The sequence below is a fragment of the Necator americanus genome, chromosome IV (assembly GCF_031761385.1).
Source record: "Necator americanus strain Aroian chromosome IV, whole genome shotgun sequence".
Lineage (NCBI taxonomy): Eukaryota > Metazoa > Nematoda > Chromadorea > Rhabditida > Ancylostomatidae > Necator > Necator americanus.
Genome location: NC_087374.1, coordinates 11,949,617 through 11,970,049, shown reverse-complemented (window position 1 = coordinate 11,970,049; position 20,433 = coordinate 11,949,617). Strand labels below are relative to the sequence as shown.

General features: G+C 42.4%; 8 protein-coding genes across 11 annotated transcripts; 2 read left to right on the top strand and 6 right to left on the bottom strand.

The window, feature by feature from the left end:
• Positions 1-6,407: 6,407 nt before the first annotated feature.
• RB195_001007 (uncharacterized protein) lies at positions 6,408-6,692 on the bottom strand (the record flags this gene model as incomplete). Its single annotated transcript, XM_064197586.1, has 1 exon — positions 6,408-6,692. The coding sequence occupies one exon, from the start codon at positions 6,690-6,692 to the stop codon at positions 6,408-6,410; it is 285 nt and encodes a 94-aa protein (XP_064053467.1).
• A 1,408-nt stretch (positions 6,693-8,100) lies between these two features.
• Positions 8,101-8,922, top strand: RB195_001006 (uncharacterized protein; the record flags this gene model as incomplete). Of its 2 annotated transcripts, XM_064197584.1 has the most annotated exons (3): positions 8,101-8,202; positions 8,290-8,404; positions 8,813-8,922. In XM_064197584.1, 3 exons carry the CDS (start codon positions 8,101-8,103, stop codon positions 8,920-8,922), a joined length of 327 nt encoding a protein of 108 aa, XP_064053465.1. The 2 variants fall into 2 exon arrangements, with proteins under 2 accessions (XP_064053465.1, XP_064053466.1); XM_064197585.1 differs by lacking the exon at positions 8,813-8,922 and having other exon boundaries at positions 8,290-8,415.
• On the bottom strand, positions 8,840-9,544 carry RB195_001005 (uncharacterized protein; the record flags this gene model as incomplete). Its single annotated transcript, XM_064197583.1, has 1 exon — positions 8,840-9,544. One exon carries the CDS (start codon positions 9,542-9,544, stop codon positions 8,840-8,842), a length of 705 nt encoding a protein of 234 aa, XP_064053464.1.
• RB195_001004 (uncharacterized protein) lies at positions 9,237-9,731 on the bottom strand (the record flags this gene model as incomplete). The annotated part of the gene is made up of 1 exon (XM_064197582.1): positions 9,237-9,731. The coding sequence occupies one exon, from the start codon at positions 9,729-9,731 to the stop codon at positions 9,237-9,239; it is 495 nt and encodes a 164-aa protein (XP_064053463.1).
• On the bottom strand, positions 9,658-9,988 carry RB195_001003 (uncharacterized protein; the record flags this gene model as incomplete). Its single annotated transcript, XM_064197581.1, has 2 exons — positions 9,658-9,750; positions 9,878-9,988. The coding sequence occupies 2 exons, from the start codon at positions 9,986-9,988 to the stop codon at positions 9,658-9,660; spliced, it is 204 nt and encodes a 67-aa protein (XP_064053462.1).
• Positions 9,989-10,051: 63 nt separating this feature from the next.
• Positions 10,052-10,363, bottom strand: RB195_001002 (uncharacterized protein; the record flags this gene model as incomplete). The annotated part of the gene is made up of 1 exon (XM_064197580.1): positions 10,052-10,363. The coding sequence occupies one exon, from the start codon at positions 10,361-10,363 to the stop codon at positions 10,052-10,054; it is 312 nt and encodes a 103-aa protein (XP_064053461.1).
• A 184-nt stretch (positions 10,364-10,547) lies between these two features.
• RB195_001001 (uncharacterized protein) lies at positions 10,548-12,117 on the bottom strand (the record flags this gene model as incomplete). 2 transcript variants are annotated; one of them, XM_064197579.1, is made up of 3 exons in its annotated part: positions 10,548-10,870; positions 10,942-11,950; positions 12,043-12,117. In XM_064197579.1, 3 exons carry the CDS (start codon positions 12,115-12,117, stop codon positions 10,548-10,550), a joined length of 1,407 nt encoding a protein of 468 aa, XP_064053459.1. The 2 variants fall into 2 exon arrangements, with proteins under 2 accessions (XP_064053459.1, XP_064053460.1); XM_064197578.1 differs by lacking the exons at positions 10,548-10,870; positions 12,043-12,117 and having other exon boundaries at positions 10,928-11,794.
• A 1,340-nt stretch (positions 12,118-13,457) lies between these two features.
• On the top strand, positions 13,458-16,350 carry RB195_001000 (uncharacterized protein; the record flags this gene model as incomplete). Of its 2 annotated transcripts, XM_064197577.1 has the most annotated exons (3): positions 13,458-13,548; positions 13,648-13,805; positions 16,021-16,350. In XM_064197577.1, 3 exons carry the CDS (start codon positions 13,458-13,460, stop codon positions 16,348-16,350), a joined length of 579 nt encoding a protein of 192 aa, XP_064053458.1. The 2 variants fall into 2 exon arrangements, with proteins under 2 accessions (XP_064053458.1, XP_013299433.2); XM_013443979.2 differs by lacking the exon at positions 13,458-13,548 and having other exon boundaries at positions 13,662-13,805.
• Between the last annotated feature and the right edge of the window lie 4,083 nt (positions 16,351-20,433).

Sequence of the window (20,433 nt, the reverse complement as noted above, 5' to 3'; positions counted from 1 at the left end):
ATCCTCTTGGGATGGCTCCCACGTTCACTTCAATTCAGAATCGTTTGAGGTTTACGAACGTGTAACTGGCCTATACTTGCGGTGGCTAGACGATGCTTCAAGTCAGTGATTTATTTTCCCAGACAGGTCTGGTACCGATTTATCGACTCCGAAGGAATGAAAGGCTTGATGAGCACTAGGGCGGATTCGAACCTCCAATCCTTTGCATAGATGGACTAAGAAACCCCTTATGTGCAAAATTTCTCCTTTCCGTGCCGTCTGTTTCTTCTCAAATTTAGAAAGGATAAACGTAAAAGAAATCGGGAAATTATAAAATTTGTCCTATCAAAGTTTCAAAAAGACTAGGAGGTGCAAAAAGCAGTGATATGACTGCGTCTTAGAGCAAACCTTCTTCTCCGAAAAACTACCTGAAAGTTTTCTTTTGGTCTTTCTGTGACGAAGTTATTCGCGACCTTCCAGACTTAGCAATGTGCACAGAGTCTGGGCTTTTTTGGTCATTAAATTCCACTTAATCCACTTTCTGCTGAGAACTAGTATAATCAGATTCTCTATCTTTCAAAAGTGGTTTCAATTTCCTAACTCTTTCGCAGAAATTTAAGTATCAAACAGTATCGGAGTGCTGGGGCTTCCATACTGTTGTACGCCTGAAACTAAATGTAAAATTTTGTAATTTAATCACATTATATTACATTTCGTTCTAGTTATCACGTTATCCTTCATTCACTCCTGCTCATCGCACACTCCTTCACGACCCTCTTCCTTTGCAGCCAATTTTCTTTGCAACCCCCGGTAGGAAAATCCCATCAGACACTTGACCCTCTTTCAGCGGCCTTGTCGTCTCGATTAAATGCAAGCATGTCCAAAAAAATAAGTAGTTTCAAAATGCTCCCTTCTCTCTATCTTAGTGGTCTGAATAAAAAACAGAGACTAATGAGATTTTAAAATTAAAATTTGATTTTTATTTTAATTCAATCGATTTAAAATCAATCGAGTAACTACGATTCTGTATAATCAGTGTACGTTTCATGGGCAGCTGGAGGAACAAACGAAAAGATCTTCTACAAATTAGTCGTCAGAGAAGCAACCCTATCAATGGCCATTGAAGAAGTGTACAGGATCGGAAGATTTGAACTAGGGCACTGTTAGGAAAGTGGAAGTCGTACCGCAAGGGTCTTAACCACCTCTTGTCGACTTCGTGATAATCCTTCCCATAGCAACGAAAGAAGAAAGAAGTCGAACACGACGATTCCATGCTCGTAGGCTCCTTGTCTCAAGACGATTGGCACATCGAGGAAGGGTCAAATATGGATTTTGACTTATGTGAGGATCACGTTCCTGTGCTGAACGCACCTCAAAGCAGCCCACGACAAACTTGGACCGATTTTTGAAAACTACCAAGAAATTGTTGGAAAGAAAAAGAACATTGAGGCTTGATCTGAATGTATTGTACATTGGGCGGTTAGTAGCAAAGACTAGCTGCAGAAATCCGCTGCATGCAAATCTTTCGAAATAGAGGCTGGAAAACATTCTGGAAGCAGCACAAGGATAGGCAAAAAAAAGACAAAAAAAAAGACGAAAAAAGTACCACAAGGACCTCCGCCCAAATAATATTCCGCTAACAGCCTAGCATCCCTTGTCGCCGTGAGATGGAAACCGTCAGGAAGAGTTCGAACATGAACCTTTTTCCGTTCAGTTTCTGCATCAAGCCAATGTCCTTTGGTGAAGCTCTACCACGGATTCTCCCTTTGAAAGTGCAAGTCGCGATTAAGACCATGGAACTTGGCAGAGCTCCGAACCTGGTTTAATATTTGCAGGCTCTGTTTGAGCTGGTGGTCATACGCTTCATGTAATTATACACATAACTTCCTATCTTTAGAAGGGAAGGTTCCTAGACTAGTTGAAAACCTCGCAAACAGAAGAAGGGTGACCAGGAGGAGGTTTCCAGGTGCATAGATCACATTCGGATCGTGGCGAAGGTCAACGCTGCGAGGACGGAGGAATACAACCTACTCACTTACTTGGACACTTGGATGGTCCGTCTTCACTGGACGTGCTAGCTGTAGGATCTTTCCATTCGTTTCATTCAATCATCTAAGATGTTGAAGGCACGTTCAGCACAGACTCGTCATCAGTTGAGCAGAAAGTAGTACATGTTTGGGTCCTCGAGGTGCCAGTCACCTTGGGACAAGGAGTCTCTGAATATGCGATCATCGTGTACGAATTCCTTCCTTATTCCTCCCCTGTAGAAGATGTTCTTTTCAATGCGTGGCCAAGTCGTATTTTTGCATGAAAGAGACGGCGATGAGAACCACTACAAAAGAATGTTGCTACCGCGACATCAAGTAGATACCACCTCTGGTTGGTAAGTATGTGGTCGATCTCCGCATGAGTACGCCATTAAGCGATTCCCATGTCCACAGACGATGATCTTTCTTCTTGAAAAGAGAGTTCCCACGAAAAAGGAGAGCAGGGAATAACAGTCGTTTTCATTCCGGTCTCCTAGCCCAAATCTTTATATCCTGTATTCCTCTTCTGTAGACTTTCCTAGTTCTGCGTCGAAGTCAGACGACGAATTTGTAGAAGGTCTTCCCGTTGGGGAGCATTGTTCCTCCAGCTCCTTATAAAACGCGTTCAATTCAGATTCATCAGCTGGTGATGTTGATGGGTAGCAGTTGATAACGCTAATGGGTTGTTAGCGCAGAGGGCAGAGCAGAAGAAAGGCTGGACGAGGTGACAGGATCTTGTGACAATTGAACAGATGGACAGCAGGTAAGTACACAACAAAACCAAAACTGCTTAAATTTCAGCGACGGAACCTTCTCTCAGCGAATGACCGGATAAATGAGCAGTGTACCATCATTCTTTCCGCTTAACTAATCTTCTCAATGAACACACACAGTGTTCCAAACCATTGTAACCTTATGTTCCACCGCCTTTCCCTCCTTCCTTGACGATCTTCCAGGTGTTTCTTCCAAATTCGTCTTCATGTCAACCTTTTGGTGCCTTTACGTCATTTGTTTTACTGTTTCGCCTGTTTGCTGTTTTTCTTTGTTTCATTAGTTATGTCGCTAGCAGCTAGTTTTTATTAATTTTTTGCCTACACCTTCAAATCAAATGGTCCGCTTTCTATTTCACTAGCAGGGATGAGAGAAGTACGAGATTTTATAAAGCCTCACGCTTGGAATTTTTGATTTAGGATTGACGGTATTACTCTGTTACTTCATTTTTTTAATAACTCCAAAATATTAGTGTTTCCAATTCTACACACCGGGGTAAGCCAGTATACCCGTTTGCCGAACTGCACCCATGACTCCTATGAAGAGGACATCTTGCTGACTGATGCGAACGGATGCTGCTAATGCAGCGCGTTACACCTTGATAACCTGGTATTGATCATTTTAAAATACTTTCTCGTTTTTATTAAACATTTGCTGCCTTAATCGTTTCTGGCCTGATTATCATTTTTTACGCCTATTCGGTCCCTCAGAGCCTGAAAAATTCAAAGCCATTAGCGATTTATCCTCTCAAGCGCCTCATCACCCTACAGAAAGCATCCAAACGGTAGGCAAACTTAAACAGGGTTAGAGCTTACGTCATTAGCTAGTCCTGGAAACGCAACAGACCACCAACCGCCCCGTAGATCAAAACCCGCATAGGTTTTGATATGGGGATAACTCGTTTGTGATAGCAATGCACTCATCCTTCTTGTTCATTTTTGGACTTCTGGCGGTTATCCAAAAGGCCTCTAGTGTTCTGCGTGCTGTGATCTCGGACTCGTAATATACGAACTTCTACCTCTACTTCGGAGTCTGGATTATATATTCTACGGTGTGCTCCAAGTGGGGTGAAGGTTTAAATTTTGCGAGTCCATCTAGCTCCTTGACCCTAATACATAGTGAATGTCCCGTTTCCCCCTATATAATCGTCACCGCACGACCTGTACGTGATACGATACACTACTCCTGATACCATGCAATCATCCCCTCTGATACGGGCAAACCACGCAGCTGGGAGTTGTGCAGAGTCGATCATACGAACGATTACGTACCAGCTGACCCTTGAGGTTCGCTAGAGGTATTTCCACAACCCTCACCACATTTTTTAGACCCGCTTTTCGTAGACAGCCCCGTATCGCTCTGCTCATATCATCAGATATGTAATGTAAACAGAGAGGGTCTTTTCTGGGACATCCACTACGTTGGATCTTCGAGAAGGATGTCGTGCTTGTCGGATAGCACCATCTCCAGTTGGGTACCCATTGGATACTTCCACATTATGGGCCGGATTTACAGACCATGTTTTTTCCTGGCTACTCGTTGAGACTCTTGCGGCCGTCCTGTACATGTTACCTATAACAGATTTTTTCATTTTGCTAGGATGCGCTGATAGATAGTGGATTATAATGTTTTTGCTACTGGGTTTCCGGCACCACTTAGTCTTCCATATTCCATTCCGCAAGTAGATGTGCACATTCAAGAAAGCCAACCAGTTGTCTATCGGTCTCTCTCTTGTGAACTTAATGTGCGGACACTGCTGATTGAGAAGATTGAAGCACGTGTCTAGTTCTGCTTGGGTTGAGCAGAGCAATCATCTATATAACGATAATACAGCAGTGGTTTGCGGTCTTTTATAGGCTTTTCGATCCTGGCAATGAAAACAATGGCGAGAGTGAGTGCCAGCCTTTGTCCCATAGCTATTCCTCTATGTTGTCGGTAGAACTGTCCCGACCATCGGAAAATAGAGCAATTCAGGCATTCATTTATGAATGTCATGATCTGCCTAATGCTTAATCCATACATGTTCAATGAATCCTGGCGCTGCGTGAGCAGTTCGTGAACAGCCCACATCGCTACATCGTTTGAAACCTTCGTATAGAGTGACGTAACGTCAAAGGTCTCTACTACACATTCACGTTCAAAGGAAGTACTGCAGAGATGTTTTAGGAAGTTGTTCTTTTAGGAAGTGGCAGGGACATATTTGAGCAGCTGTTAGGATTATGTTGAGCAGCCAGGAAATTCTATCCGTGAGGCTCCCGATACCACTAAGGATAGGTCTCATTTTAAAGTCACGTGGATCGTTCGAAGCGAGGCCATTTTCGGAGAGCTTGTGAGTTTTGATTAGTGTGTATAGGACTGGAAATGCGGGAAAGTCGGGTCTTGAGACGTGTAATAAGGTTTTTTGGTAGCTCTGCTTTTCCAGCTGTTTCTACCCAAACCGTTTAGGCGGAGATATTGCTTTCTAAACTCATCGGCAGAAGATGAGACATATAGACTGTCATCCTCAGGATGCTGTCTACTTGTGAATGTGCACATTTGCTTGCGGAATGGAATATGGAAGATTAAGTGGTACCGAAAGCTAGCAAAAACATTTTAATCCACTATCTATCAGCACATCCTAGCAAAATGAAAAATCTGTTATAGGTGACATGTACAGGACGGCCGCAAGAGTCTCAACGAGTAGCCAGGAAAAAAACATGGTTTGTAAATCCGGCCTATAATGTGGAAGTATCCAATGGGTACCCAACTGGAAATGGTGCTATCCGACAAGCACGACATCCTTCTCGAAGATCCAACGTAGTGGATGGCCAGAAAAGCTCCTTCTCTGTTTACATTACATATCTGATGATATGAGCAGAGCGATACGGGGCTGTCTACGAAAAGCGGGTCTAGAAAATGTGGTGAGGGTTGTGGAAATACCTCTAGCGAACCTCAAGGGTCAGCTGGTACGTAATCGTTCGTATGATCGACTCTGCACAACTCCCAGCTGCGTGGTTTGCCCGTATCAGAGGGGGTGATTGCATGGTATCAGGAGTAGTGTATCGTATCACGTACAGGTCGTGCGGTGACGATTATATAGGGGAAACGGGACATTCACTATGTATTAGGGTCAAGGAGCATCTAGATGGACTCGCAAAATTTAAACCTTCACCCCACTTGGAGCACACCGTAGAATATATCATCCAGACTCCGAAGTAGAGGTAACAGTTCGTATATTACGAGTCCAAGATCACAGCACGCAGAACACTAGAGGCCTTTTGGATAACCGCCAGAAGTCCAAAAATGAACAAGAAGGATGAGTGCATTGCTATCACAAACCATATCCCCATATCAAAACCTATGCGGGTTTTGATCTACAGGGCGGTTGGTGGTCTGTTGCGTTTCCAGGACTAGCTAATGAGGTAAGCTCTAACCAATGTGTTGCTGTTTAAGTTTGCCTACCGTTTGGATGCTTTCTGTAGGCTGATGAGGCGCTTGAGAGGATAAATCGCTAATGGCTTTGAATTTTTCAGGCTCTGACGAAGGCGATAACGCCGAAACGTTAGGCGTTGTTTAATAAAGACGATCAATACCAATCATGGCTACAGCTCAAGAAAATCAATTAAAAACTACGTTTCAATATGCCGAGATTCAAAGACAGTCGAACATGGGCAATCTTTCTGCTGCCTTTTTACTGTGTACATAGTTTTTGTATCTGCTTGTGTTCAGCCTTACTACATCCTTTTGGCAGGCAATTGAGGGCAATAAATATCGAGTCTTCAAGTATGACTTGGTTGGTAAATTAAGAACATCAATATTTTTGACGTTTATCACAAACTTTCTTCCTGTATCTGTACCGTAAGCGGTAAGTGCAATGCAGACATATGAAAATAATTCCCAATCTTTTGAGGGTATGCACTGAATTCCGAATAACATTTGTTAATGGGCGGCCTTTGTCGCTAAAAATAACGTTTCGAAAGAATCAGTTCTGCCGCTGAACAACGGCATAATTCTCAATGTTCACTTTCTTTTTTTTCAGAAAGTATCAGCCTTGTTTATTAAATTGAATCTGTTGCAAATTATTTGGTGTATTTGGTATCCTTCATTGTCAAGACATTTTCACCCTTTACCTAATGTCATTTTTTCGGTACATTTTCGGCTGTATGTTGCGCTACACACTTTCGCATTGTTCTAGATTAACTATGTACTAGAGACTAGCGAAGTAGAGAGGTTACGTGATGAGATGTTATGCGCCAAGATTCACACTGTATAGTCGTTTTCGAAGTTTCTGCAAAGATATTCGATATGTTTCCTCAAAAAGTCGGAAGTCGTTTTCGTTTTTAAGAGGATTTCTTTAGAAAATAACGAAAGAGCGTTCTCATGAGACAGCGTTGAACGACTGGCTGCCCATTTTCACAATTTCCCTCCTTTGCTGAGAGTGCACCGTTAAGTAATAAGGGAACTGGATCCTTTGACCATGCTAGTCAATATGAGTGACACTCTGATCACGTGTCAATGGGTTCAGTCGTTTACACGCGAAGTTGGGATCTCTATAGAATGAATTTTTCAAGCCGCAACAACACTGCATTGCCAAGTTTCGTCCAGCTTATCCATAAGCATCAATCTCGTTCCGAGTGCACACGGAATTTCAATTAACACTTTGGCCATCTCAGAAATGTAGAATAAATGAAATTCACCATAGACGTGCATCTAGTTTTTCATAGCAAGTATTTATAGATGACGGAGGGATGGCTGTTCAAAAATACTCCGTTTCTTTTCACATCTCTTGCAGCTGCAGCTATGTAGTGCTTTCTTATTCACTTTTACAGTGAAATTTTGTGACTCCTGAATTGCAGCGTATCACGAAATTGTCGTATTGTGGAAACTTGGTGGAAATCATAGAGTTCTGATTGTAGATTACGAATTTGAGTGTGACCTGAATCAATTTGCCGTAATCATCCTGAAAACGGAATTGGAAACAGCGTGTTCGTGTACCTTCTAAGAACTGTTTGTTCTCACAAAATACATGAAAACTCTCCAGCCTTGTGCATGCGGTCGATGACCGATCAGGTTCATCAGCTATTTCAGGCAAAACCAATGAATAGATTGTGAAGACCTTCCGTGATTTCGTGATACGCCGCTCCCTTTGAAGCAGATTTGAATTTCGAGACTCTTCCAAATTATATCTGCATACTAACCTCTGTTGGTGCTAACTTTAACTGACACTAGACCTTTTTTTGCTGAAATAGGTTTTTATTAAAAGGTTTTAGTTCAGTTTTATAAAAGTTTTATTCGAAGCATTACTAGCGGTGTGTCGAGGAATTATTCTTGCATCTCTCAGCTGATGAAAGCAACACTTTTGCTTATTGCAATTGAAATATATGTTGCGCTCGGAAATGTCGATCAGGTGTACTGGAAGTATCGTTTACTCGGTTACCATTATGCGGTAAGAATAGTGTAATAAAGAACAGATTATATTACTTATCTTCTACAAATATTATAAAAAGGAAAAGCTGAGTTTATAAAGTTACAGATGATGGCTGAAAGAAGAAACGGTGTGACGTTCGCAGAAGCTCGTGCGCATTGTCAACGATATGGCTCAGAACTGGCTTCTATACACAATAAAGCCACTTTTGATTTCGTAAGAGGTGAGTTCTGATCTGACGATTTTTGAAAAATTTGTCAGCGGCAGAGTTACTTGGATAAGTTCGGTCAAATACGAATAAATGAATCCTTCTAAGCGAAGTGTCATTCGTTGTTGAATAGTAGCCTCGCACGCATAATACACTAGACCTAAGACAGGGGAACTTTCATGGTCACTTTCTTAGCAAATTTTTTCTTTACCTTGTGCTGAGATTGAACTCAACATGAAATGGGAGCCTAAAAGGCGTTGAACTGACGGCGTTGACGAGGAAACCAGAACAAGGTAGAAAAAAAAGCATATACTTCAACAAGTTCTCAGAGGAAGTTGTTACAACCTTCGAGACCAGAGTACGAACATAAAATAGTTTTTTTTTCTACTATTTTTACATATTAATGTAGTTAACATAGTGAAGCTGGTACGAGGAATGTGGTCACCTTGATCACCTTGACTCCCGTTGATCTTCGAACTGGTCGAGCAGGAGCCAGTAATTCTTCCATTTGTCCCGATCGCGTGCCAGAGTAACCCAGTGGTTCCTCCTTTCGCGTGGGACACGAAGAGCATCATACTTTTTTTGAAGGAATTCGTGAAGAAATCTGACCATCAGCGGCGGTCTTCCTGTAGTGTGCTTAATATCGCGGGGAACCCAGTCACTAACGGCTCTGGTCCAACGGTTGTCATTAAAGCGCATCACGTGTCCGGCCCACCTTATTTTAATTTCCTTGGCAAACGCGGCGGCGTCTCTAATCTTCGATCGCTGACGTAGGAGAGAACTTCGAATCCCGTCCCTCACTTGCGTGAAAAGGGATACTCTTAGCATCACTCTCTCAATTGTGCGTTCAATGACGCTCACCGCGTTTTCTTCCTGCTTGCGAAATGCCCAGGTTTCCGAAGCAGAAGTCAAAGAAGGAAGTACGGTGGTGTTGAAGAGGTGAGCACGGAGCCGGGTGTTCTTGGTCTCCTTCACTATATCCTCGATGATCTTGTACGCTCCCCAAGCCGCTCGTCTCCTCATGCCCAGCTCGGGGGTCAGGTCGTTCATCATGTTCAATTCCCGACCCGGATAAACGCAGCTGGTGCATTCGGATATGTTCGTTCCGTTGAGCGTGAATGGGGCATCCGAGACCCATCCGTTCCGCATGAACATCTTTTGTCTTTTGTAGATTCAGCTGAAGACCGATGCATCCACATGTTTCGTCGAATTCGGTCAGCATTCGTTCCGCTTGGCTGATACTGTTAAGTGTTATCAGTACGATGTCATCAGCGAAGCGCAAATGGTGTAGCTGCCAACCGTCGACCTTCACTCCCATGTCGTCCCATTCCAACTTTCGCATTGAGGGTTCTCGGGGGTGGCTGTGAATATTTTGGGTGCGATTGTATCACCCTGTTGGACCCCCCCCCCCCTCTTCACGTCAATGATGATATTCTTGTAAAATGGCGAAATTCCGGTCGTGAAGTTACTGTACAACTCTCGAAGTACCTTTATGTACTGAGTGGGGACGTCTTGGTTGTCCAAGGCTTCCACAACCGCTTCCGTCTCAACTGAGTCGAAGGCCTTCTTTAAGTCGATGAAGGTGAGACAGAGCGGCATCTTGTACTCTCGTAATACCTCGATGAGTTTCGAAACAGTGTGAATGTGGTCAATCGTGCTGAATCATTCTCGAAACCCTGCTTGCTCGCATGGCTGTCCTTCATCCAATACTTTCTCAATCCTATTAAGGATCACTCTTGTAAAGAGCTTGTAGATGACGGACAGTAAGCAGATTGGGCGATAGTTGCCGATGTAATGTGGTTCTCCTTTTTTATACAGCAACACGGTCTTGCTGGTCTTCCACTGTTTAGGAACCTTGCATTCCGACAGGTAACGTGTAAAGAGCCTCGCCAGGGTGTTGATGAGTAATGGCGGAAGGTTATTCTGTTGTTCTGGTCTTATTCTGTCGGAACCGGGTGCCGTTCTTACCGACATGATAGCATGCCGTATTTCGGAAGGGAGAACCTTTGGAATGACATGTCCGTCTTCCCTCAGATGGTGAGGAGGTAAGTGGACATGGCTGACATGGCTGGCAAGAGATCAGAGTAGAAGTCGTAGATGATTTTCTCCATCCCCCTTCTCGATGCAATGGTTGTTCCTCTCGGGTTCCAAAGAGCAGTCATCCTTGTCTTGCAACTGGCGAAGTCTGGACGGGCATAGCGGATGCTCCCCCCTCTGCGGCTCGTGCTGCTCCACGCTGGCGTATCAGCTCAAGAGTTTCAAGAGACAGGCGCCTCTTGGTGGTTTTAAAACTCTCAGCCTTCTTCGCGCAGTCGTGAAGGTGTTCAACGAGCCGGTCATATTCCTCGTCGATGTTGTCCATTGCGGAATCTTCCCAAAAGCCGGCTAGTGTAGCGAAGAGATCCCAGTTGATGACAGTTCTGGGATTTCTCTCTCTGAACTTGGCGGCTTCCTCTGCTCTCCTTGTGAAGAAAAATCTTCCTCGGAGGAGGCGATGGTCCGATCCCGTATAGAACTTTGGTACAACAGCGACGTCAGTCAGGCAGAATGACTTTTATTGACGATGTTGTGGTTTATTGCATTACGGTGCCCTCCACCGGGTGACTCCCACGTCCAGCGTAGAGAGGAGTGCATCTGGAATTGTGAGTTCCCATGGATGGTCTTAGTCGTCATGATGAACTCGGAGAGCCTCTCCCCCTGGTCATTCCATTGTAGGCCGTGGGTCCCGATGTGAAGTTCCTCCGGCGTTCTTCTTGGGCCAACTTTGGCGTTGAAATCGCCAATTATGACCTTGTAGAAGGCATGATCTTCTCGGTAGAACTTCTTCAGGTCCATATAGAAAGCTTCAACTTCTTCTTCATCGTAGCTTGATGTTGGAGCGTAAGCGACGAAGATAGTCAAAGCTGGTGTTGGGCCACATCTTCTCATCCGCAGACGTCCGATTCGGGTCGTAAGTTGTTCGAAAGAGTCAATGTTCTTTGCCATACTCGTGTTGACGAGGACGAGAACTCCATCAACACCTCTACTGTCGCATGTTCCTAAGAACAGTTCTTCTCCAGTTTCATATACGGCGTTGAGAGGGTGACGTCGTCTCATCTCGGTCAGTCGGATGACGTCGTACTTGATCTTCTTGGCTTGCATCATCAGATCTTCGATGACCGCTTCCGATGCAAGCTTACGTGCGTTATAAGTACAGATCGCCATCCTAGTCCTTTTCCGTTTCGGTAGCCTATATGACTCCTGCAACCTCGTCCTACCTGGCACTACCGTACCAGGCTTTCCTCCGGAATCAGGAGACTCTTTTCTATTACTGTATTTTGCATAAAATTTAAAACCCATTGGCAGGTTGCAAGCCTCTAGTCCCATGAATTTTTGGGAGAACTTCCGTTCTCCCGGAGTGGACATGTGGAGCTTATTTGTTGGAGGCGACTCCAAACCGCCTCCCTTGCACCTCCCAGTCACTTGATTGCAGGCTTTTGGCCGGACCGACGTGCGGGATACAAGGATGTCATGAGTCAGTCCTGGCTCAGCAGAAACAGGGAGTCCATCCCCTGAATCCACCTGCGTCTTTGGGCAAGCACAAGGTCGCTTTTGATCCGCGATTAGCCCCCTATCCGCCACCCGGGGACGCGCCACGTAGCCTCGCGACTAACCGGCTGTGATCCCTCTAGTGAGGGAGGTCCGTGGCGAGGAATGTGGTAGTAGGTTAATATCAGATTCTTAACCATTATTGCTGTGGAAGAGGTCTTCCTTCCGAACAGTAGAGATAAAATAATCTTAGTTCCTTAGAATATGATTCACATTCATTCCTCCCTTGCCTGTTATTTTATCGGAAAAGTCTTTTACGCAGGCTAATGTATGAATAGTGAACAAAAGTCCTTCATCACTGACTATTCAAGAATATATGAAAAAAATCGAGGGAAACTTTTGAAATGATAGTTATTAGAGGCGAAAACAAGTAACAGACCGTTTGGGGGTCTTCTGTGGTCCGAACAGCTTGTAATATTTCCTATTTTGCCTAAGGAAGGCTAATTTGGATCAAATTAAACAAAATATGTTGTAGTCCATGAAATGTTAATCACACGATCAATGGATTGTACTGGTTGATCTCTTTAAGAGAAGCCAATCTCTACAAGACACTATTATCGCTGCTGTTTTTTGTGTTCCATTTTTGTGTTCTTGCTGTACGGTGCATGTGTATGTAGTTGTGAAGGCTGGTGTAGCTTGTGCGTTAGAAAGATGAACGTGTCATTCTTTTCTTGTGTAGACGTCTAAAAAGAAATATGCTCGTAGAGCGAAGTGGTGCTGCGCTAAGTGCTGGTATTCATTCACATATATGGACGAAATAGAAGATAAGTATCATGTTATCGATAAGTATCAAGGAATAAGCAGGGTCAAGTATGCGATGGGATTTTCCATCGCAGTCTGTGAGTCGTAAAGTGAGAGGGTTGCAAAGGAAGGGAGTTGTGCGGTGGCAAATTGAGGATAGCATGATTAGTAGCACAAAAGTAATCAAATTAGTAATTAAATAATTGCATGCAGATTAAAGTAAGTAGTAAAGCATTATTAAAGTATCGCAATAAATGATATTAAATGATTACATAAATTACAAATATTATATTAAGTTTCAGGCGTAGGACAGTAAAATGGAAACATCAAAATTTCGTTTGGACAATGCCCAATGTACTGACAATGTAATTATGAGATTACCCATGTTGCAGGGTCAAAATGTTGATTTTTTTTTGGTTTTTTTTGTTGGTCCCTCTGTGATTCGACCTATGCATCTGACTATCGTATTTTTGGTCGTATTATGTGCTTTAATCAGAATTTGAAGCTAATTCATAGATTTTAGAGTAGAAATAGAGTAGAGTAAAAACGAAAACATTTCAACACCAGTATTTCAATGGTATTTCAGCAAATTAGCGTCTTCTAGTAAATGGTGTTTCTTCGCTTCTGTCAGCTACCAATTTTCACATCCCCCATTTGTTCGCCAGCTAATTTTCGACTTTTCATAACACATGAAATTTCCGATATATTGAATTAGCAACGATCGAGAACTGACGCAGGAATGTTGGAGAAGAAGAAGAAGAAAGGGGGAAGGGGGTGTGAAGAGGGGTCGTACTCGAGAGGGTCGTGTCCTAAAACCACGCCTGACCCTGGTAATAAGCAACGGAGAAATCGATGAAGCACGAAACATTAAAGTATAACTCGTTTTTTCTTGTGTATAAAGCAAACTACTCAACATTCCACAAATTAAGAGACTGACGCGACAATGAAGTACGAAAGGAGTAATGTTTGGATTGGCTTAAGTGGAAAAACACCAAACGATTTCAAATGGTCGGATGGAACACCGGTTGGTTACCTAGCCTGGACTAGTGAACCGAAAATGGATTCTCAACAGATGTACTGCGGTCAGGTTTGTTATTTGTCCTTCCGAAGTTTCCCCGGAAAAAACTAAGATTTTTTAAAATTAATGCACTAAGGTACATTTGAATTTTTGTGATAGTTCAACCTCATTTAACATAGTTTACATTCTTTTAGACACAGTCTTCTTCATGGAAATTTCCCAATATAAACGTTCATTATCATTACTTTACAAAAAGGTCAGGGAACTCGTCGAGTTCGGGTTGTAGATTATGGAACCCGCCAAAGCTCTGTTCCATTTTCCCTAATTGTCGTAAAAGACAGCGTACGAATGGCATTTGTTGCTAAGAGGTACGTTAGAACACATCCTCTTGTATACGCTCCTGTCCCTTCAGCAGCGTATTCATTGGTTTTCTTGCATAGGGTGGTGAGAAGAAATCACTAATCTTCGACTGCTGGCACTTGAATGCGGGGCATGCAGAGGGGTGGCGCATTCCAAATTACCATGAAGGGAAAAAACGCCGTACTCTACCCGTTTTTTTACGACGATTAGGGAAATAAACATTAGCGTAGCCACGCTGATTTTCTTAATCTACAATCCGAACTCTACGGATTCCCTAGGGTTTCAGTTTCAGATCTTCCCTCCCATAGTTGTAATATGTGTGTTCTTCTTCTTTTCGAAATGGCTGCTCACCTCTTTCATGTTCCTTTCCTTCGGAAACCGGTTTTCTCGAATTCGCTTTTTTCACATCTACACTTACATCTTTAACTTCAAAAAACACATTTTCGACACGTATTTTGCTATGAAGAAAGTAAAACACCAATTTTAAACTTTTTTCCAGCATAGCTCCCCCCCTTCCCCCATCATCCTCCTCCAAAAAAAATACTATCTGGATAAGATCAAATCGTTGCCAACTAGTGAGTGCGAAAGTTCGACTTTTCCTAAATCTTGGCATAGAGATTGCAATTATATTAGTATTAGCGTATATAAGCGTAACGAAGTTTGTTAAAGGCATTACCCCATGAATTTGAGGTGGTACGGATTTCGGATGGAGTATTCGTATACGAGAAGAGAGATTATGGAGAGAAGGGTGATTCCGTTCATTTCTTGCTAATTGCCGTAAAAAAACGGCCCGGAAGATACGGCTTCGAGCGTTCCGGTGCGCTATTTTCTACAACGAGTTCGATTGGAGCGTGCCAGCCTTGCGCACGCGCCGCATCTTCCAGGCCGTTTTTTACGGCAATTAGGAAGAAATGGACGGAATCACCCCTCTCTCCATAATCTACGATCCCGTATAGGAATACTCCACCTGAAATCCGTACCACTTTAGATTTGTGGGGTGATGCCTTTAACAATCTTGGCTTATGCTTCAATTTGACTATCAACGCGTTGCCAACTAGTTTTTTTCTTTCTGGAAGTTTGCAGTAGCTAAGAATTGCACCAAAATTCTCATCAAGTAAAGTGTCTGACATTATTCAATCCGCCTGAGATGCCAATGCGTTTAAACTCAATTGAGAATTGTCAAGATTTTTACGGATCCGTGTCTCACATACGGATTCATGATTCATCGGGACTAGCTCATGCATAAGCTCAGTATTTTTATCCTCTCAAAAGAATCCAATACCAACAATCTAATTCCGGGGAGAGGAATGAAAGGTTTCAGTTCACCTGGACCGATTTCCTACATTGAAAATATATTAATGAGTGGTTTTGATGTAGTGAAATCTTCCCTTTCAAATTTGAGAATAAACATATTTATCCTTCTTGAAGTGATGAAATTTCGGCGGCTTCTAACTCGAATTTTGGACGAAGAAAAGATGTTTGAAGAGATGATCTAGATAAACGAATCCCCATTATTCCTTTGAATAATGTTACACCAGATACTAGTACAAGAACCACTCCCACTGCAGAACATTCAGACTTGTAATGCCAAAAACGTCATATGATGTGCCAGAAATCTTGGGACATTCGTTCGTTTTTTCCGCTTCGTGGATACTTTTGTATTTTTAATGTATAAAAAAATGATGCCAAAACGTCTTTACTTTTTCATTGCACATTGATTTCCACGTTTTTCTTTGTAAATTCTCGTGATATCGACATTAGAAGGCAAGTATGGGGTTTAACGAAAACAGACGTGCCTGATTTTTTTTTCGTTAACACGAAATACAAATGTTACACTTGTACGGCGATAAGAGATGTTTCAAGAATATGAAACTGATCACAACCTTCCATACAACTTCGGTATTGCAATATTGTGATATTTCAGATGGAATACGACAATGGTGTTAGAGAGTTCCGGAAATGGATAGCTGTACCATGCACCGAAAAAGCCAGCTTATTTCTTTGCAAGAAGAAGGCTGACAAAGAAGAAACTAAAAAGCCAGGCCCTGTAACAAAGAAGCCGGATCCTGGGACAGGGAACCCGGATCCTGGGACAGGGAACCCGGATCCTGGGACAGGGAACCCGGATCCTGGGACAGGAAACCCGGCTCCTGATACAGGGAAACCGCGTCCTGGAACAGGAGGACCATCTTCCTATGAGGAAGATGATGATCCATTTGTGCTTTATAAGGGATGTTACCCTGGAGAGAAGTAACTAAAGAGAAAATTACTAATCACTCGAATTTTCTCCTTGTAACTCTATGCATGTTTGCTACTGAAAAAAATCCATTTTAAATTTGATTTTGTTGAACAATAATGAGAATCAGAATAAGGTTTACTTTTACAAATATCTTTTTTCCCATTACAATTCACCGCTTATATCGTAAACAAAGCGAGGAGAATTCGCAATCAACACTATTCTCATTACGGTATGTGACTTTGTCAATAACGAGGAACAGCTATGTCCATGCAACAAAAAAAGAAACTCTTTATAACTCCATTCCTCCACTGAGATAATTCTCTGGAAAGGAATTGTGTTAGGAGCAGTCATTGGGAGAAGCGTTCAAACTCAATATCCGAATTTAATTGGACAGTAATTTCTCCTACTTTGCACTACATATTTCTTTTAATGGAGTTTGAAATAAGTGTGTAATAGGCCGGACTTTCATCGCTCTCCGCTGTTTCAGTAATTTCCCCTCAGTTTTTACTATGATACTTATTATTATTTTTTTTGGCAAAAATATGTCCTGAAGGGCAAAGTATGGTTATTCTAAGAAACAAATAATTTACATCTATTATGGGGAACCTAGTGCTTTTCCTTTGTCCTAAAGTTTTGAATCCCTGAGGCTATAACAGTAGCAATCGTGGACGATGAGGTCCAGTGCAAAGCTTGTAGTCTATTTCATACTGAAATAATTATTTGATTACATATGTTCAAAATACGGGAAGTGAGGGGATCGAAAATATATCGATTCCGTGATGTGCGGTTGTGAGACGAACATCTCCTGAAAAAAAGATGTTTTCTGGGGAGTGGATGTTTATACAGATTGTTAAGAGACGTCACAAAACAACAGTGTCCGCGGAACTTTTGTGTTCTAGAATGCGGACGCAGAAACAGATGTTTCTCTCATATAGCCTGTGGAAAGAAGTTGAAAACTCTCCAATTCATGACGATACTATAAAATTCGATAAGTCTCTGTTCTAGCTTACTCACCCATTTACGTGACAGGTAATGATTCTTTAAAGAAAATGCTTTGGGTGCATAGAAGGATCTTCTGGTTAAAAGAATCTTTTGCTTGATTCCGAAAAAAAAGTAGCACGAAAAATGAGCAATACGTTCGAGCTTAACCATTCGGAGATTACGCACACTCGTCTGTCTGTTTTCGTCGTTACGTCTCTAAAGAATAGCGACATGTAGAGAACGTGAAAAGAGACTAAATACTATAGAAATATTTCTTGACAAGATGATGTTGCTGCAGTCCATAGTGGGACAGTCAAAGCACACGTTTGAACAGAGTTTGTATAGTGGAGGAAATTTTGGTGGCAATTTAGGCAATGATTCAGACATTCTACACCTTTCGAAGTCAGTAAATATTCGGCGCTGCAGTGGTGAACGTAAAAGTTCCACAGTTGAAGCGTGTTTAGAAAATTGTTGAGCTTTCATATGTGCACAACTCGAATTCCGGCTACACTTGTGTCTTACTTTTCAAGTAGATAGCTCAATTCGAAGATTCTTGGGACTTGTTCAGCAAGAATAGAGTATCATAAAGTGTCTGGAATTAATCAATCCACTTGGGATGCCCCACCTCTTTCACTTCAATTCAGAATCGTTTGAGGTTTACGAACGTGTAACTGGCCTATACAATGACTTTGCGAGTGCTACGTGATGTGTCAAGTCAGTGCTTTTATCCTCCCAGACAAGTCTGGTATCAATTTATCGACGCCGAAGAGATGAAAGGCTTGGTGAGCACATGGCCGGATTCGAACTTCCGATCGATTGTGCAGGCAGCAGAACCTTTAACCGACTGCCCCTGTTCGGCAACAATCCAGGACTTATAAGTGCTGAGTGGAGAGGAAGTTCGTCCAATGACAGCGGCGGTACTACGACTAGTTAGACTGTCAGTATGAAACTCAAACAACGTGTACAAATCATGCTTCATAATTCTACAAGAACGTCACAATCGATGTGAAGAGAGAGGTTCGACAGGTTGACACAATCTCATCCAAATTATACAGTGCCACTCTCCAGACTGCAACGCGTATATTGAAATGGGATAGCATGGGGGTGAGAATTAATTGACGACTTTCACAATGTCTTTGTTTCTCTGGGGAGATTTTTTGGCGCCAACAAACATTAGTCAGCCGAAACGAATGCTGGACGATTTTGATGAAACGTGTAAAGTGGTCGGTCTCTAGAACCTAAACAATACAATGTTAATGAGGATTGGATGGATGTCTGTTGTCACATTCACCCTCAACGAAACAGATATATCCGAGTGTTCCATTCGTGTACATCAAGGATGAGAAATTAACATGATGAACGACCTGACTTCCGAGCTAGGCAAAAGGAATGGAACGGCCTGAAGAGCACACTAAGGCGGTTCGTGGTCACCTATCCAACACCACCGTTCTTCCTGTCTTAGCCTACGTTTCAAGTACCTGTGCCTTTCACAAGTGCAACACCCTAGTAACTTCTGTCCCAAAAACCTCCGCAAAGCGTTGGAACTCTTGGAAGTGAGCCAAATTTAACTTTGAAGATACCATTCAAAAGCAAATTAGCTGCTGATTTCAAGTATATTTCTGGAATTCAGTGTTGACAAACATCTAGCTTGTAAACAACCAAAGCTTCCGCGACCTTCCCTAATTATTTTCACACCTCCGCAATCCTGCCATTGGCATATTCGTGGAATACATCTTGGAAGAGGTGTTCATAGGATTTAGGCCAATTTCTCAAAATTAGACGAAATGTTTATTATACTTGTAATCAAGAGGTTAATTAGGGCATTTTGGTGCTCCACACTATATAGGGGTTCGAAATTTCCATTCTCTTCGGAAATTTACAAAAGTGCTCCATTAGCTTTTAGATATAGTTGGTAAAAGGCGTGGAAGTTTAATGACACCATTAGAGCGAGATTGGAATGAAAAACATAGTGGAAATGAGTCTGAATTAAAGTGCACGATATTAATCCGCGAAAAAGAGGTATCTGCTAAGTAGGCAGAAATCAGAATTTCTGTCAGAAATCCATACTTAAATAACAAAAAGGAGTGCTTATATATTGCTAATAGTATTATGCATTTCGTGTAGTGTAGCGGTTAGAGGTTCCGCTTCCTGCACGATCGATCCAAGGTTTGAATCTACCCTAGTGCTCACCAAGCCTTTCATCCCTGCGGGGTCGATAAATTGGTACCAGACTTGTCTGGGATGATAAAAAAACTGACTTGACAGATCGGCTAGCCACCGCAAGTCATTGTAGAGGCACACGCGTTCCAAAACCTCAACGATTACGAATTCCAGTAAAGCGCGTTGGCGCATCCCGAGTGGATTGAGACCCCAGTGACTTTGTCCTTTATCCTTTATCCTGTGAGTTCCAAGATTGTACCACATGGAGTTCCTCAACAGTATTCAGCTACCAATACTCAGAAGTACTGCACAGTGTGTAGATCTCATTCACCTTTACTGACAATATGTAAGGACACGTTGAACATCCCGGTAATCACTGAGACTGGGCACCTTCTTTTCTTCTTTCGATTTCTTGTTTTTGAACGTAGAACGATATCGAGGCTTGGTAAAGAGAAAGAAGGAGATTGATGGGATAGGCATGTCATCAAAGGTCTCTAACCATTTTCTGCACCTTGATAAAAACGGAATTGTCGAAGGGTCAGGCCACTGACAAAAGTTTTAACAAAACCTCGCGGGAAAATAGAAATGAATGAACGAAAAATATAATTCTTGTAATTTCACCATTTCGTGTTACGTTACTCCTAACCCATATCCTCACTTGCTGGCTGGTCTACCAATAATCTCTGTGCCGAGGAGAGATTTTGTTTGATAAACAAAGATACGATGAAGCTGTGAAATAAAAATCAGAGAGGAGAAAGAGTTAGGAGTGATCGATGCAAAAAAGTGCAACTAACACTTCCTTAAACACTCTTTAAACACACCTTGCGGTAATAGGTAGAAATAACGTACAAAACTGCAAGAATGATTATCTTTTATCATCAGAGTGAACAAATACATTTTCAGAGGACCAAATATTGAGAAGAATCTTACATATTCATTGCTTTATTCACATTCGGC